At 50.9% G+C, this 18548-nt stretch overlaps 1 protein-coding gene across 7 annotated transcripts in view; it reads left to right on the top strand.

Moving 5' to 3' along the window:
• The window catches only part of DNMBP (dynamin binding protein), a 34826-nt gene that overhangs the window by 9049 nt on the left and 7229 nt on the right, over positions 1–18548 (top strand). For 3 of the 7 annotated variants that reach the window (XM_053983253.1, XM_053983252.1, XM_053983251.1), the window contains 5 exons: positions 1808–1930; positions 2481–4421; positions 16485–16672; positions 17284–17383; positions 17894–18041. In XM_053983253.1, coding sequence (XP_053839228.1) covers positions 1808–1930; positions 2481–4421; positions 16485–16672; positions 17284–17383; positions 17894–18041 — 2500 coding nt within the window. Of the gene's footprint in view, positions 1–1807; positions 1931–2480; positions 4422–8082; positions 8496–12387; positions 12501–15996; positions 16244–16484; positions 16673–17283; positions 17384–17893; positions 18042–18548 lie in introns of those variants that run through there. The other 4 variants (XM_053983254.1, XM_053983256.1, XM_053983257.1 and 1 more) reach the window with 4 other exon arrangements.

The raw sequence follows: 18548 nt of genomic DNA, 5'->3' as shown, positions 1-18548 counted from the left end.
AACAGTCACCATGTGTCCCCCCTCCAAGCCCTCTGACTCAGCCCCACTTCCTCCTTTCTGCTTTAAAGATCTTTGTGCACAAATTGCCATCAATATCTAGGTGCCTGGAATGTTGTGCAAGTCTCTTAAACTTTTAGGAGGGTGTGGAAAACCTCTGAAGCAGCAGAATGCTCTTAGTGAAACACTAAGAGTCTTGTAGTCTCTGTTTAAGGCAGCTCTTCCTCATCTTAATCCCGATGTTAAGAAGATGTGTGAGCTCTTGGGGAGATGAAAGCCAGGCCACTTCAAAGCATAAGCCTGCCTCTGTCTTCAGCATGAGGGTGGGACTGATTTCATCCCTGGCTGTAGAGATGGGGCTGCTATTGTAGCAGCAGTCTGGTCTCTCCTAACAGCCACAAGCTGTCAGCTGTCTGAAACAGGGTGCACAGGAGCACTTCCCTCCTGTGCTCCATGTGACTGATAAGTGGCATTGAATGAGCATGTGCCTGATCCTGTTGCTGCTGCTGAAGACACTGGGCAAAGATTATGCGTGCAGTTTTCAACAGAGTTTTGTCTCCCAGCATAACTGGTGAGGTTGTTATATAGAAGATGAATCTATTAAGGAATAACAAACAGATGTGTGTCGTAGCTCAAAGATAAAGAAACATGCTGAAGTCAAACTGAATGTTTTTAATGACCTTTAACTCAAAACCGAATTGCATTCCTGCTTTCCCTTAGAACAGCTGTTGTAGTTTTCTGCCCAGCTTTCAAAATTAAAATTATAGGGAATTGAAAATGCACTTTAGAATAGAAGCTGTGGAGGTGTTGCAGTCTAGTACTCATTACTCTGTGGAATAATTACTGTAACTCCATGTACAGTAATTCCTTTCTTACAGCATTATGTTGTTTCCGTGTACAAAGCAGGAAACTAAGATAAGGAAAAAGAGAGTTGGTTAAAACTGTGAAGGAAGCAGCAGAGAATAGTAAGTGTCAAGTTGCCTAAACACAGTGTAAAGCTCTGGATGTCTAGGATATGGTGTTTCCAGGTTTTATTAGAAAATATTTGATCACCCAGCGGCAATGCTGGGTGTGGTACTAGCCCATACTTCATCATATGCCCTTGCCTCAAATTATATAAGAAAGACATTTTTAGTGGCCTTTGCAGTGGGCTCTGCCATGTCATGTGCTCTCAGGACTGAAATTAGTATCTGATGGGTATCATCTGGTGGCCAACAAATGTGCCATGGTGAAACAGATACACAGAATGACAGTGGGGAAGGTCCTTGGAGTCCCAGCAGTGCTGAAGCTGTAACAGAGCCTGTGACTCACAGGTGTGGCCATCCCGACTGTGGCAGCTTGAATTCTGTGCTGAGACTGCACAGGGGCCAAGCCCTATGGAGGAAGAAGCACCAAGTGGATATGCCCAGTCAGAAGACACTGCTCCCATGATCCAGCACTACAGGATCCCTTAGTCCTCACCACGGGTCTGAGTTGGGAAGGAAGCAGTAAGGGCAGAGAATACCCAGTATGTCTGTTCCTGGAAGCTCCATGCTGATGGCACAGTCCCAGTAATGCACACAACCTGTGGTTGCCTGGAGTGAGCCAAGGGCTCAAAGCTTTTTGTTCTCTGTTAGCTCTTAAGTACTTAAAACCCCAAGAATTCCTAGGTCCCAAACTTGTTCTTCTTCCACCAGGCTATTGAGGCACCCAGGGTAACTGTGTATTTTCCTTTAGCGAGAGGTGAATAGATCCCAAAATCTGGAAGGAGGGTGGAGATGGTGGTGGGTCACAGAAAAGACTCATTGCTGACAACTCATTCTCCTTTTAGGGCAGTTTCCTAGCAGCTTTGTTGAACCTGTGGATATTCCCCCTTTGAAGCAGGGAGAAAAACTGTTTGTTTGTACCAATGACTTCACATCTCAAGAGCCAGGGAGCTTGTCATTGCAGAGAGGTAATCTCCATTCCCTTCTTTTGCTTTGCACCTCAAAAGCCTCACCTGTCCTTCTGGATGGATGAACCTAGTCACAACATCCTGCCTAGAGTGACAGAAGAAAGAGGTGAATCTCCTAATTCCTCATGACATGGGTCATGTCAAATCCACCATGGTCCTCTAGGCTTCTGCCACTTTGATACAAGTTTCTCATGATCTGTCATTACTCATGAAACTTCAAAATTTGGCATCACCTGATCATAGTAAATTTACAATTGCCTTTTAACTGACCTCTAATCTCCAAATCTTAGACTTGCTTTTGGGGGAGAATGAAAGCCTCAAGGCACCTGCACGGCTTTGCAGCCAAACTGTGTGTCTTAGATGTACAAGAGGCTGCTGATACTTCATGCCTTAATCCCATCCTGTGCTTCTGTGCATCCCCAGCATGCACTGTGCTATAACAGAGTGCCAATCCTCACCCACAGCCAGGAGGGAACAGAGGGAGGCAGGAATAAGAGGTGGGAAGCAATAATGGGAGCAGTTTTGAACTGTTGTGTCTCATTCTCTGCAGGAGACTTGGTGATCCTGGGGGGGTCCCTGGCCTCCAGCTGGCTCCAGGGCCGAAGCAGCTGGGGTTCCAAGGGCTTTTTCCCCTCATCATGTGTGAGGGAGCTGTGCCTTTCAGTTCAGAGACGTCAGCTGTCCCAGAGCCCTCTCCTGGAGGTGCCTGCCTACTCCTTGGGCCAAGCCCAGGCCCTGATGGACCTGTCTGCTCAGCTGGAGGAGGAACTGGACTTCAGGGAAGGGGATGTGATCAACATTGTTGGTGTCCCAGAGCCTGGCTGGTTTGAGGGTGAGCTCAGAGGCTGCAGGGGCATCTTTCCAGAGGGTTTTGTGGAACTGCTTACTCCTCTGCGAGCACCAGGAACCTCAGTGGATCCAGAGCCCACAGGGACTTGTGGCACCAATGGGACAGTAGAGATGCCCTGCAAAGAAGACAATGAGCCAGGGAGTACTTATGGTGTTGCCCTCTATCAGTTCCAAGCCCTGGAGTCCAAGGAACTGGATTTTGATGTGGGTGACAGGATTCGGATTGTAGGCATTCTGGAGGATGGCTGGCTGGAGGGGGAGCTGAGAGGAAAACGTGGCATCTTTCCACACAGATTTGTGAGGCTGGAAGCCTCTGAGGCTTGCATGGAAAAGGTGAGTGCTGGGGATCTGCAAGGTGGAGGCAGTTGTGGATTGAGCATCCATCAAGATCCAGGAAGTACTTGCTCTGAAACTCCTCCTTTGCCAGGGAAAGATAGCAGGGAAAAGGAGGATGGCTTGGCTGCATATCCTGAGCCTGCCACCGTTTTGTCTCACAAGGCAGGGAGGTCAGAGGGTCCTCTTGGCACTGACTTGAGACAGCACCAGGCCTTTCCCAGCACAGGACACCAAGAGCCGCATCCTGAAAGAACGGTAGGCTCGGTCCCCTCTAACCACATGAAGTCAGTCAATGGCATTCTCCCCTCTGCTCAGCTGCCTCCCCCACAGGATGACAGGCCTGGCCAAGCAGGTGAGCTGGAGCCTGGGGAGACTATTTCAGCCACCCCAGGAAACTCAGAAACACACTCCCTCCCTAAGCATGATGGAGACAGCCCCACTGTGCCCTTGCAGGCTCCCCACTTCCCCCGAAACCCTTGCAGGAGCCAAGCGATTTCATCTGCTAATAGCTGGGCAGCATCCGAGCTCCAGGAGAGCCAGAGCAGGACCCAGGACCTAGACAGTTGGATGGATAGTAAACTGGAGAAGTCCAAGCCCTGTTCCAGCTTAGGAACTGCCCAGGTGAGCCTGGACACACGGGCTGGGAGCTGGGGGGAGTGCTACCCTCTTGCAGTGCAGGGGGACAGCTGCATAGACCTGGACTCCAAACTGACAGAGCAGCTGGCCCAGTTTGAGAAGAGTCTGTCAAGTACTGGTGCAGAGCAGGACAAGGTCTCCCGTCACTTCTCCATCTTGGACTACAGCTCTGAGAAGGACATTGTCCGTGGGTCTCCTGAATCTGTGTCCCACTCCAGGCAGGCAGAGAGGAGAAGGGCCCTGAGGCCACCCCCTCCTCGGCCCAGCAGCCTCACGACAGCCGCTGTGCACATGCAGGGTGGCCAGGTGCCCAAAGGCAGGACTCTGTCCTTCTCTGTCAAACCCTCCCGACCTGCGCCCCGGCCTCCATCCAGCAACCAGCGGAAAAATGTCACCCCTGCACAGCTTCAGCCCAGCACCCCAGAGCAGCAGGTGGAGGAGGGATGTGAGGACTTGACACAGGCAGGATCAGCCTCCTCCAGCTCCATCCTGCTGACTCGAATTGGAGAGGTGGAGAGAGATCTGGAGGCATACAGCAAGACCCGTGCCGAGCTAAGCCTGATGCTGGAGGAGCAGCAGGATGAGCTGGTGAGAGCAGAGACCATGGAAAACCTTGATTTCTGTGACTCAAACATTGAGAGCCTCAGCATGGAGCTGCAGGAATTGAGAGGTGAGTCTATAACAGGGTGGGATGGGGAATGCTTCAGGAGCACAGGTGCCTCTGCTGTTTTACAGACACTGTTGAAGGCAGTCTTTTATACCCTTTAATTCTTGATTTTGATAATTTTGAAAGTACTGTTGCAGTGTATATCATCATGATTTTGCTTTGGAGAATCACAGTGTCTTTCTCTGGATATTCCTTTGCCCTGGTCTACCCCACCCCCATTTCCTTCCAACTTTCCCATCTCTTCCAACCTCACCATACATCCAGAGCTTTCCTTTCATCTACTCCCAGTATTTCCATGATGGAAAGGAAAACCACTGCTGCTGCAGGTCCAACCTCCCTGCCTCATCCTCTCTTATCTGTAGGGGAGTCAGCAGCAACTTCAGCGTGGCTTTGCTGGTGGTCTGCAGTTGAGATTTGAGTTGACTGCTGAGTCTGTGCTGTGACTGCTCTCAACCTGTCAGGGCACTAGGTTTCCTGTGGTTTCTGCTCTGGTGCTGATATAGACCTGTGGGAATTTGTTACTCGTATGAGAAGGGGTGCACAGAAGGAGACTGAATCTGACCTGGGAGTGGGATGGATTACTGGGCAAAAAGTAAAGCCTGTGCTCCTGCCATCCATCAAGTCCAGGACAAGAAAACAGGACTATTCTGTTGGTAACAACAGCAAAGAGCTTACAATTGTGGCATATCTGTAGCTGAAAATGTGACTTGTTCTTGCACCCCAGAAAAAAATTAAGAGGAATTTCCCATTATTATATCAGCACATTTGGTCTCTGAAACATGAAGATGCCATGTAAAGATCAGTGCTCTTTAATTATATTACACTTGATGTTACAATAGACGAATGGAAAGATGGAATCACATACATCTTCTCCCACAGTTCCTTCCCAGGCTTCTCCAAGGAGCTCTGACACTGCAGTTCTGTTACTGAAACCCACGATGTGCAGGAAATGTGGGCACTGCATGCGGGAGATGGAGTGAAATGCCAGCTCCTGCCTGGGAGTTACTCACTCTGACTTCATTGCCTCCATCCTCCCACTGCTTAATGAGCACTGGGGAACCCAGGCACTTTGCTGCACGATCATGTCGGAGGCAGAACACATGGAAATGAAGGCTGCTATGGGTGCACCAGGAAAACAGGGTGACAAACAGCCTTCACGACAGTGGTGTGCAAAAGGGATGCTTGGAAGGAGGCCTAGAGGATTTAAAGCTAGATGAAATAACTTGAAGGTAGGAAGAGGAAAGTCTAGGGTGAATCTCAAGGGAAATTTTCTGATGGGATGAATCTTGCAGAAAGATGTCTCCTACTGCCCCCAGTGCTTCCTGGCAGAGGACTGATCCTGTGGAACCTGTTGGTTTCTGGAATTAGAAGTTTTAGGCAAGAACTAATGCACTATGCTGAGGAATCCTCAAGCTACTGTCCTTTCAGTTGTCCTAGGGGATTTTTCTCCCGTTCAAGAGACCTCTCTAGCCCTTTGATAAAGATGTGTCCTACCCAAGCTCTGCCATGTCCCTTCTGACACATCTGAGTGTGGCCAGAGAGCATGTCTTGCTAGCCCAGCTCTAGTGCAGCAGGCAGAACAGTAATTTGGTGTTGCATCAGCTCAGCAAAACGTGTTTGTGCCATGCCTGAGGCATGACCTCTGCCTTACCACTGTTAGGAACGTGGAGACACTGGAGGCAGAAAAGCTCTCACTAAGCGTTGACCAGCAACCAAAGCAGGGCGGGCATAGTCTTGTAGGGGGAATAGTTCATAGTGGGGAATCCAGCCCTTCAGTGTATCTTTGGGAAGCCAGAGGAAGAGTAGAAAATATGTGGTTTTCTACAGTAAATGTTTAAAATCATCAGGTTGCTTTTTTGGTGTGTCTTATGAGCACGCTGGGGTTTCACTGATCACCAGGCTGCAGCAGGTTTAGCGCTTGCCCTCTTGCAGCTGGAGCAGGAGAGTCCATTTTTTTCTTCTACCAGCTGAGAGCATGGGCTCAGCGTTCCTAACAAGTGTAGCAAGAACCTGAGACATGGATGACATCTACAGACTCTCACACTCTCCGTCAGGGTCATGCTGTTGTCTCTTGGTTTCTTATAGGAGCTCTGTGTTTGGCATGGAAAATTTGGAATATGTTGTGCCCTGCAGTAAGAAGCATTACTGGAGTGCGTATTTCTATAGCCTTCTGGAAACTTATTTTGTGTGTTGGCACCAGACTCCATAACCCAAGCAATCCCTTCAAGCCTGTTCCTGTCAGCAGGTGGACCAGCTGTTCCCCCTGGAGCAGGGAACCATGCAGCTGTGACTGCATGGCACTGTGGAGACACTGGTCTGTCTTGCAGGGAGCAGCTCCTCTCCTGACCTTCATGTGACTGTGGGTGAGGGCTGGGAAGAGGATGGGCTCAGCATCAGGGTTGAGCCAGGGGCAGCCTGAAGGCCTCAGTTTGCCCCAGCGAAGTGTGGAGCAGAGCCCAGCCTCTTCTAGACCACATTGTTTCCTCCATGCCATCAGGGGTGGAAAGAAGAAGGTCTAGTAGAAGATCTGGTATCCCACCTCTGCTCTGTGGCTTCCTGCGGTCTCACACATGCTCTGTTTCCCTTCCCTGAGGACATTGGTCTCAGGGTAGGGCCTCTGCATGCTCCAGTGCCCTCCTCCTCCCTGCCTCAGAGCTGCCTGCGGAGAGGTTTTGGCAAAGCCGTGGAGCCGGTTTGGGCGGTGCAGGCCTGCCCAGCCTGGCTCCCTTCCTCGCTCCGGGCTGGTTACTGATTACTTTGGGCAGCAGGTGGAGGAGGCCAGGGCTGCCAGCGATTGGGCCCGTGCCTTTGCTGGCTGGTTTCAGGAAGCAGCACCTGCGTTTCGCTTGGGACGGGAGTGCTGGAGCAGAGCGGAGGAGCGCCGTCAGCCTGGGGTTGGGCTCAGGGAGCAGAGGGTGAGGGGAGTCGGCCCCTGCGCCACACCCCGCAGGACTATGTGCACCTGTCCTTAGAGGAAACACTGCATGGAGGATCCGAGACAGGAACCGCGGCTCCTCAGCTGGGAATATGAAGACTGCTGTGCTGTGCAGAGACGGGACGTGGCTGGCTGCAGCGACAGACCCAGGGCGACAAGGAGGCCATACCCGGGCAGCCGAGGAGCAGACAGTGGCTGGGACAGTTCCAGGAGACAGGAGGACATCTCCGTGGACCAACAGAGCAGGAATGGAGGTTTTTGGAAGGGACAGATGCAGTACATGGACTGCGGGAGAGCAGACAATGTTTGGGAAGGCAAAAGACAGGATATAGAGGACAGAAACTACAGGGTATATGAGAGGGAGGGTGTTCAATACAGAAACTGCAGTTCTGAGATAAGAGGAGGGCGGAACAGAGAGGACAGACTACCTGGGCAGTACAGGGAGAGGGGAAGGCAGTATGGAGAGGATAGAGGCCTTGGAAACTGTAGGGAGGGGGGAAGGTGGTATCAGGACTACAGAGATCCTAGGGCCTACAGTGAGCATGGAAGACATAGGAAAAAGGAACTGTGGCACAGGCAAGAGAGGGACTCTGGGAAGTATAGGGAGAGGAGAAGGCAGTATAGAGAGGATGGAGGTAATCAAATATATAGGGAAGGGGGAAAGTGGTATAGAGATGATGGAAACCCTAGAGGATATAGAGAGCAGGAAAGACCACGTGTAGATGAAGTAGATGAAGACATTGAACGGCACAGGAGTCCCAAAGGCCATGTCATGGATCACAGCAGTCCAGACAGAGGTTGTGAAGTTCCTGCATTTGTGGTCAGGTCCTTGGGAGATGGTAGTGTGAACCTGGGGTCAGGTACCCGCTGCACACAGTTTGAGACATGCGTCGTTGACTCCGACGGCTGTGGGGAGCTGGAAGGAGAAGCCCCAGGGCCTGGGATGCCAGCCAAGAGCAGCAGTGGAGCAGAGCACTCGAGGGTACGCACAGGCCGGCCAGACTGGAGCCAGGTCTGGGAGCAGGAGGCCGAGGAAGCAAACAGGGTGGGCTCTGTGCTGCAGAGAAACAGCTTCTACAGACGGACGGCTCCCAGTGCCCTGCGGCACTCAGAGTTTGTGCAGACCAGGAAGAAAAACCCAGGTACACAGGGAAATGGTGGGCAATTCCCTTGGGTGTGCCTTCACCCTGCCCTAGCACCAGGGCAGCACTGGGAGTCTGGTACACGTGGGTGGCCAGCACAGACAGCCTCTCACAGGAAGGCTGCTCCGTGGGACTTAGTGAAATAGCATCATGGTCATCACCCCTCCTTGCAGCTTCTGCAAGGGGATTTTGCAAAGGCCCAGGTGGGAGGGAAGTACAGGTGGTGGCACAGACTCAAGGCTGTCCTTTCTGTTGCTCCTGCATGTTTTAGGTACACCCTAAAACTTAAGGCCCTGGTTTGTCTGGTCTCTCAGGGCCCTGAGGAGGTTCCTCATGAGGGAGAGGGTGAAATGTTGGGGTTATTCCCATTGCCTCTTTATAACCCATCATTAATAGATTCTATGTGTAGGAACCAATTCCTGACCCTGAGCATGAGTGTGGCAGCTGTTCACAGGCAGCACAAAGTAGGAAATAGAAGAAGCTGTTGAAGCACTCAGACATATGCAGAGAGCAAGTACTCAGAGTTGCACAATTCATCTGGGGAAGATAACCAGGCACCTGCATGCTGGGAGCCTGTCATCAATGGGAATCTCTTGCACTGTCACCTCTCAGTACTGCAGTGGTCCCCCTTGCCTGTGCTACAGCAGTTGCATGCCCTGTGTCCTGGGTCCCCAAGCCATCCCTGGGTCTCCAGTCCCATCAAATAGCACCCTGGAGCTGCAGAATTACCAAAGTGGAAAGCTTAGGCTGCCTTGGCGTGGGTGGAATCATTCCATTGACGCTGTGGCTACATCAGAGTCAGCTGCAGGTAGATTTGTTCAGCTTGGCTTCTGGTTGCAAGAATATTGGTGGGGGTTGGGGGGAAGTGGCAGCAAGGTCTGGGGTCTGGGCAGAGGGACAGAAGGAGCGCTTCTTGATGAACAGGCCTCCATGTGTCTAAGAACTTGTTTGTTCCTGTGCCCTTTCTGTCAGCATCTGTCTCATGTAGCTGTGTGTGTGAATTCTCTGTGAAGTGGGATTGAAATGGAGAGGAAAACTGTAACAGCTAAAGTGATAGCAAAGCTGGAGGCAGTGCCTACCTTTGCCTTAGCAAGAAATCTGGCCTCTGGAGATACTTATTAAGCAGGCTCCAGTGGCTGCATTTCTGCACTCTCAGGCCACCCTGTAAGGGTGGGACTTTGCTCAGCTGTGTCCCCAGGGTGAGGAAAGGGAGAGGCTTTGCAGTGCCAAGATGTCCAAAGGGCAGCAGGGGAGCCAGGAGGAGGCAAGGAACAGAGTGGGATGGGATATGGTCCACAAAGCCTTAGGAGGCTGGAGCAGTGCTGGCTTCTCCAGCTTTTGCAAGAGTTGAAGGGACAGACTGTGATGCCAAGTGAAAGCCTATGCTATCAGGATTATAGGATTCTTCTCTACTGTGGCAGGCTCAGGGGCATGGGAGTAGCTGTGAGAGGTACAGGGCAGGATGCCCTTATCATCTGCACCAGTGTCTCACAAGAGGAGAGATGAAAGCTCCAGGTATTTCAAACACTGTCCATCCTGTAGCCTTTTTCTGGCTGCAACTGTCTGTTACTTTCCTCCTCTTGTCCTGCTGGGACACAGTGCTGGACCAGCAACAGCTCTCCTTGGCATGTACTGCTTTGCTGCTGTAGTTGCCTCAGTGTAAGATCCCACCAGCACCTCCCCAAAAGAGCTCCCATTGTGCTTAGCAGCAGACACCTCCTGTGCAGCTGGCAGGGAGAAGTCAGCTCTGGTTCTCCCTCAGCGTGTGCTCCAGGCACCTTTTCCAATGCTGTTTACTTCTCTAACAGGTTCCTCAGCCATCCACTGAGTAACAGAATTTGGGACTTTAAAGCCCCAGTAGAATGGTTTGGGTTGGAAGAGGACTAGAGGGGCATCTAGTTCCAATGCCCCTGCCATGGGCAGGGATGCCACACTCTAGATCTGGTTGCCAAGGGCCCCATCTGGCCTGCCTTGAATACTTCCAAGCCAGTAGAGATCTTTTCTGTTCGCAGGGTTATCACACTTACAGATTTCTGTACAGTGTAACTGGGTGACAGCTGCTTGGTTAGAGCGCCTCTTCTGGGATAACACTCAGATGTGACTGCCTGACACATCAACAGGAGAACCCACCTGTCATAGTTTTGCTGCTTAGTCACCATCACTCTTAAAAGTTTTGCATGCTAATGTGTTGCATTTCAGCTCTGAACCCCAACCTTTTTCTCCTCAATTAGAGCTTTTTAGTCGATGGATATTCTTCTCAGGCAGGTACTGTAATTAAGTAATTTTTCAGTCTTCAATTCTTTGTAGTGAATGGAGTCTTAAAATACCCATGTCAAAGACTCACAGGAAGACCTTTAAGTGTTTATTTTTCCTGATGCTCACTCATTTTTCAGTTCAGACTCTTTTGAAACAGTGGACTTCAGAGCTGGATGAGGCGTTCTGGGTGGGTGTCAGCACTAGTTTACCTTGCTGTGCTCCTGTGCCCTTGTCCAAAACCCCAGTGGTCCTCTGCAACATTCAGGGAAGCCCTGTTGAATTTTGTCTGATCAAGCCAAAAAATTACTGCCCAGAATACAATGCTGCATGTGGCTCTGTTTCTTGTTCCCATTAATACATTAATGCATTTGTCTGCATTAAACCTGCTTGGTTTGAATAATTACATCTTATTCATGGTACCCTGGATCACTCAGTGACTCATATGCCTCATCTTTATTTGTGATCCTGTTGAATTGATCCTCACTTCTCTACATGACAGCAGTGATTTTCCATTTACTTTATTATGTGGGATTAACTAAATCCAGTCTCTGAAGAACCTGTTTAGAAATGCCTTCTTTTCTGGATAGTCTCCACTCCACTGGCAGTGGATTTTCAAGGTGGTTTTTGGGGGGTTTCTTGTTTTTTTTTTTTTTTTTTTTTTCTCTTTTTGCTTTTTAGAAAGAAATAAGCAGAAAATTTATTGTATAATTCTACGTTTTTGCCAGGTTTGCCAAAAATCGTAATCTCTCTGCCTACTTGTGGGATTATGGCATTGTAGGATTTCCTTTGTCCTAGATGGAAATAAAGGTCCACTATAAACTAGCATTTTATTTCCTCATTTAAAAGATGAAAACTGAATTCTACCATCCATGGATTTTTCTTGATGTCTTTCTTTTCTCATTTTTCTGTGGTGCGTCTATTATTTGTTATCTGGCTCACTGTGTTCATTTATATATTTATATTTGCTTTCTTTATTGAAAAACAGATGCAGGACAGACTTTTCATCAGTACTGTTCTCTTCATGTTTTTTGGATTGTATATTTAAAACATCCTTTTAAAGAACTTTCAGCTTTCATTCTTTTGTCCATCAGTGGTTTTGCTCACACTTTTGTTGATGCCCTGCCTCAGTTTTAGCAGCTTAGCTCTTTTACACCATCATGTTACTTCACTTTTTTCTGTGTCAAGGGTTGGAATCATCCTCTGCTCACACTGAATCCATGGGGCTGTCTGTGCAACCAGAGGCCGGTTTGGGGCCATGGTTGTGATCTTATCTGGCATAGAGACATCCCAACCAAGCAGTCTCTGCATTAGGCGTGTTTGGGACACCAAGCCGCTCCAATGGCCCTGGAGAAGCATCCCTATTCTATCCCTGTTCAGCTTGCTGGTGTATTACCAATGTCTGGAGTAAGAGTTCTCACCCCAGCCAGATCCAGCTCCTGGCAGCGAGTTTAGCCTTTTGCTCAGATTAATTATTCCCTGCCCTAGTTTCATCGTCCCCCTTCTCATGGTCGGCAGTGGCTCCTCCCCTCCTGGCCTCCACATACTTCAAATATTTGCAGCTGGTTTGTTTTGTCCTGAGTCACTGCTTGACTCTGCTGAGCTGTGGGCCCGGGGCTGGGCTTGCCTCGCGGCTGGGTGCAGCTCTGCCGGAGATTGCTGGGCTTGTCCTCGGCGCTGATGGGCGGCACGTCCCTGTCCAGGTAGCGTTAGCGCCCGCCGGGCTGCGCCGAGCCTGCGGAATGCTGCCAGGTGAGCCCTGAGGAGGAGCAGCTGGGGGGCGATGCAGACCTTTGGGTGAGCCCTGCAGCGTGGTGGACATGCATCCCGTTGGATCTGGTCTTTGTGGGTCAAGTCTGCTCCCAGAGTGGGGCAGGGAAAACCTCTGATTGCATGTATGCTCCCACTAGGAAGTTGGGTAATAACAGTTCAAAGTTTTCATTAATTGGAAGAAAGTTGATGACAGTGGCATTTCTCAGATGAGCAGGATGAGCCGTGTGATAGCAAAAGCAAACCACAGCCTCCCCAGGAAGGGGAGGTGGGAGTGTGCTCCATCTTCACACCTCATTGCCAGGGCTGGGTTAGGAACTGCTGTTGGGTCTCTCATGGGTCCAGCAGGGGTACTAGCAAAGCTGAAAAGCAGGTGCTCCTGGGAGGCTGGCTCAGACCATCAAACCGAGAGGAGAAACAGAATCTGAATCTCTGAAAATTGTGATTGAGAACATTGCTTTTGGAAATGTATTTCTGAATGCCTATTTGGCAACTGTGTCATGGGTAAACATGAATTTGTCACTGGATTGGAATTTGTTGGCTTCATTAAAAATACAAGTCGTATTCTGCAGGCCAACAAGGCTCATTCAAGCTGTGGTGTGTCTTAGCATCTCCAAAGTTGATGGGCATGATGAATCAAATTGAAAGTTAACATCTAAATAGAAAATCTGTGGAGTAAAATGGAGATGTGTTTAAAAAATACTTACTAGGTGACCAAAATCCACAGCTGTGAAATTGGTGGGTTTAGTTAACTGCTTAATAAGCCTCATTTAGGGAAAGCTGTTATTAGACATACAAGAATGTGTGACAAACAAGAAAAAATAAATTCATGACAATTAACAGTATGAAATACAAAAAGTGAGAGTTTTTTAAATGTATCAGAAACAAACACTAAGTAATACATATTGGTCAGATATAAGAGCTAAATATTACAAATTGTGTATTTGAATATTTTGAGCTGTAAGTGTTTGGAAAGAAGTAAAGCAACTTTTGAGTTCATTGCTGAAGGAGGATGCTGGACTAGTGATAAACAACAAGAGTTCTAGGAGACTTGACTGCAATGTAGCCTTGTTTTTGAAGGAGTCTTGAAATGTTCAGAAAGAGCAAAAAGGCCAGAGGAGAATTAATTTGTATGAGTTCTCAAAATCATGCAAATACTGATACAGTGGGGTAGAACTGATGCCCAGCATCATGCCAGGTCATCCAGGCTGAGCTGATGACGACTGTGGGCTTAAAATCTGTGCAGGGACGGTTTTAATTTCCCGTCCATAGGCAGGGACTTGAGATTTGCCAAAGAAGGGTGTCACGGAGTTGGCAATCTCACAAGTATGGGTTGAATCCTTGCCACAGGGTACTTTCTGTAAGGGCCTGACCTAGATTTACTTGCCTGGGGTTTGCTTGGTGGAGCGTGGGGAGCTGCTGCACTTGCCAGCAGCGCTGGGCATCCCCAGCTCTGTTTTGGGGAGCTGGAGCCAAACACATGGTGTGACTGCAGTTTAGCTATGGCTAAGGCTGGGAACACAGCAGGGTTGTTTGGTGGTGCAGTAAACTCCTGAGGTGTCCTGTACAAAACTTAATGTGGTGGCATTTTGCCTGGGGCTAAATATGAAATTCTGTTCTTTGACCAAAGCAATTGTAATCTTTTCCATTTGTCTTCCCAAATGCGTATAGGGGTAATTTCTGGCTGTGATTTTGGCTTGTCTTAATTTTCAAGATTCTTCCCAACCCACCCCATGCAGTAGTATCATCTCACCGCCCACCCCCTCTGGGTTTCACACATCTGTTTGCATTGCAAATTAACACCTTCCAGTTTCTTCCAGGCTGGAAGAAGCTTCCCACTTGAGCTTGCTCTCCTTCAAAACAAATGCCATGCCTTCTTTAAAATAACTCATTTGTTGTAACTTCATTAACAAAGACCTGCTGACTGTATTATTTTAGTGTTTAGTTGTCCCTCCTGTACATTTTTCTGTTCATATCCTGTTCAGGCTCCAAGTGCTGTGTCTAGGATATCCCTGTGGGTGTTTGTGGAGGACCTTGCACAGCAGGGCCCAGTCTGCTCCTGAAACTTTGTAGATGCTGTGGAAATGCAAAGAGCAAAACCAGTTAAACCCAGCATCTGCTCTGAGGCCCTCCTTGTGGATTCCTGCTGCATTTGAGTTGATAAAGTTCATCACTGGGGACTGCTGGAAAGCCAGGACAGGCTCTGATGGGGTTAGGCTTAAGGATATTTGCCTTAAGCAAGTAGAAGAATCAGTGAGGCCTTTTCTTCCCAGTGATTGCCTACTAAATGTAGTGCTGGTTGTGTCACTGAATCCTCCTCCATGGAGCTGGTTGTTTTGCCTCTCCCCAGGCTAGATTTCAAGGCAGGGCAGCAGAGATGCCAGCTTAGAGAGATGAATATCTTCCCTTCCACATTGAGGGTATCTGTGTTTCAGCTGGGTTTCCCATTTGCCGGGCTGGCACTGGGAAGGATTTTGAAGTTGCTCTTTCTGCAGAGAGGCGCGGTGGTTCATCCTCAGCCCAGGCAGCTGTAAGAACTTGCTGTTTGGTACTGATGCTCCTGGTTTCTGCCAAGGCTGCTCTGCAATGGGAAGGGCCAAAAGGGCTGGCATGGTTTCTGAGCCAGCATCTCAGCTTGGGTGTCCTTTCTCGAATTGTTTCAGTGTGAAGACCCCGGCCTGGGGGGCAGTGGACAGGATGCTTAGGCTGAGGCAGCAATTTTCCCATCCCATGTTTTGTGCTGCAGTGCTGGGTACTGCCATCACCCCACAGAGCACGGCTGGGAGCTACTTGCAGCCTGCCCAGCACCTGGGCAGAAGCGGCTGGGAGCAAGGGGGTCTCTCAGGGCTGTGCACAGTCGGTACTGTGGTACCAGGATAAGTCCCGAGCCCTTCTGGGTGTCCCTGGGAGTAAGCAGGGCTGAGCCTTTGTTGTCTGACGCTGTCACTGGAGAGGTCAGGGACCTCTGGAAGCGCCTGTCCTGCAAAAACATTCTTAGAAACGTCTGAGCTGGGGCATGTCTGCAACTCAAAAAAAAAAAATTCTGCTGATGGAGGGCAGCTGGGGCTCCGTAGCAGACGGCGCATTTGTGGAATCAGCCACTGACATGAAAAGGGGTACCCGAGGCAGGCTGGCGCTCCAAGGGGCTCCGTGCCGCCCTGAATTGGGGGAGACCCGAGTGTTCCTGGCCTCGGAGGGGTGACCAGGGAGGGGTCGGGGAGGCGCGGGGAGAGCACTGTGGCCGTGGTTTCGGTCCGAGGGCGCAGCCTTCAAGAGCAGGCAGGTGGGGCAGAGAGCGGCGGGGCCCAGGAATCCGCGGGGGGATGAAATGTCTCAATGGAAGCGGGAGGGGGCTGGGCCGGCCCGGGGCCGCAGGTGGCACAGAAAACCAGGAGGCGAGGCGGCCGCGGGGGTCCGGACGGGGCCGAGGAGGGCGGCCCACAGCCCCGGGCCCTGCGGGCGGGGCGGCCCTGCCCGGCCCCGCTGGCCGGGCTCCAGCTCCGGGCTTTGCCGGCGGCAGCAGCGTTGCGGTGCCCGGGGCCCTCCGCGGCCATTGAGATGGAAATGCCCCGGGCCTGGAGATTGGAGACCCTGTTCCCAGCCTGAGGGAGGGGCGGCCGCCATTGCTTAGCGGGGGCTTCCCTCCGTGTCTGCAGCTTCCCGGAGCCGCGGGGTGGGAGAGGAGCCAGGCCCGGCCGGCATCGGGGCAGACCGTGTGGAGCCAGGTTTGTTGCCCCGCACGCCGGTGCCAGGGCTTTGCGGCGCTCCTGGTGCTGCGAGGGTGGGCTCTGGGAGCAGCCGGGTCTCCCTGCAGCCCTGGGGATGGCCCCTCTGGAAAGGCCCTTGGACTCTCAGTAGTGCTGTTTCTCAGTCTCATGGGTTACGTGTGTAGCAGTTGAGGCGCTATTTGTCTCCTGTCCTTGTGTCCTTGCTGGAGCATGCTGATCTCGATTATCTGTCTTGCAGAGATGACTCTCCTGTCCTCCCAGACACCATCCCTGGAGCCGTCCTCGGCTGCCACTGAGAGCGCAGAGCAGAGGATGCTGGAGAAGAGGGCCAAGGTTATTGAGGAACTGCTCCAGACAGAGCGGGACTATATCAGAGACCTGGAGATGTGTGTGGAGAGGATCATGGTGCCCCTGCAGCAGGCACAGGTAGGAGCTGGGAAAGGAGGGGAACCGGTGGTGCAGCACTGGTGGACTGGGGTGAGAATACTGAGTCCATTTAGTTCTCAGAGGTGACTATGCAGCACGGGAACCCATAGAGGAAATGAAAGCTATTCCGAGGGGAGGAGGGTGGTTCCCACAGTTGTCTGCACTTGTTGCAATAAGCCCATGTGCTTTGAGATCCTGGTGAGCCCTCATCCTTGCTGGGAATGAGAGACCTGGCAGCAAGTATCACACATGGATTCTTTTGGTGCAGGAAAAGTTTCTCTTTGTTTGGTTATAGGTTAAATTCATTGACAGGAGAAATAAGATATGGGGTATTGGTATGGGGACAGATTTAGTGGGAGGAAAAAGAGAAAATCAGGTGAGCAGAGGCAGGAGTGGAATTGCTGGGAAAAAGAGGGACACATAAGGAGTGAGAGTTTCAGTGCACTGGGGGACAAGAGAATGTGTACAGGAGTCACTGTGATGAGAGAAGTTCACACCAGGTGCCTGCTGTGAAGCTAAGGACTGATGGGTTGCAGGAGTGCAATGAGGGGGCTGTTGAGTCTAACTGGGACATGTTCCCCATCCAGGACATCTCTTTTCCCATTCACTAGATGCAGAACATAGACTTTGAGGGCCTTTTTGGAAACATCCACATGGTAATAAACTTCTCCAAGCAGCTGCTGTCCGCCTTGGAGGCTTCAGATGCCATCGGTATGAGTTCTGCTGTTACCTTTTCTCAGAAAGCTGGGATGGGCATTGCTAGTGCCAGAGCATAACAGTTTAAATGATGGGAGAGGATCACTGGGCCTGGGCTTTCTCCCTGCTGGTCCCCATCACCACTCATCAGTCCAGCAGTGAAGCCAAGGAGATCTGTGTTGCCCCAGGGGTCACTATGCTCAGACAATGTGCCTGTGGCCATCCCTGGCCCTTTGCCCCAAAGTGCTGCCATTTTGAGCCGTTGAGGACTTCAGCTGCCTGTGCCTTTGCTCTGTGGCTCCTGTGACCAATGTCTCCACTACTCCCCCTGGGAGACCTGGATTGACTGAGCTCTCTGTGTTGGTGGGTGATGAGGAGGGGTCCTGCATGCTGTAGTAGCACTGTTTTCTTGACCTCTGTGTGTGGAACAGGGACACTGGATATCTTACCAAGAGACACACCAGTGTTTCTGGAGGCAGCTGGGGACCAGGAGATACTGAAGCCCTGCTTTGCTGCTGTCTGCAGGACCAGTGTTCCTGACGCATCGTGCAGACCTGGAGAGTGTCTACAGGGTGTATTGCCAGAACCATGATGAGGCCATTGCACTGCTGGAAACCTATGAGAAGGATGAGAAGTTGCAGAAACTACTTTTGGACCTGCTGGATAGTCTCAGGTTTGAGCCTTTGGCTGTGGCAGCCACCAGGCTGGGATAGGGGGATCAGTTTCCAACATCCCTGCCCCTCTTCAGCAGTGTTTAGATAGTTCAGGTGGTGACTGGAGAGGGTCTGATGGTGGCACTGCATAGTTGACCAGGCTCTGGATTCAAATGGCCCCCTGCCCCAATGCACACGTGCTGGGAGACCTGTAGACCCCCTTAAAATCTGCATAGAAGCCACCAATGTGTAGAGAAGGTGGCATGTCCTGGACTGAGGGCTCCTGTTCCCCAAACCCTGAGCCACCACGGCTGCTGAGGAAGGAGCTGCTTTGCCTGGCTCAGTGGGTGCCAGGGCTCCAACTTGTGGAGGCAACTGCCCCGGGAGCTGGCAGTGCCGATGGCGGCTCTGGGAGGACAGGGCTGCCCACTGCCTTGGCAGCCTCACTGGGCAGGCCATAGGCACTGGCTGTGGGATTGCACACCTGCCACCCCATTAACCCTTGCTTTTCTTTGCTTTTTGGCACT

The sequence above is a fragment of the Vidua macroura genome, chromosome 8 (assembly GCF_024509145.1).
Source record: "Vidua macroura isolate BioBank_ID:100142 chromosome 8, ASM2450914v1, whole genome shotgun sequence".
NCBI lineage: Eukaryota > Metazoa > Chordata > Aves > Passeriformes > Viduidae > Vidua > Vidua macroura.
The sequence above is the reverse complement of the archived record's forward strand: the minus strand, read 5'-3'. Positions and strand labels throughout refer to the sequence as shown.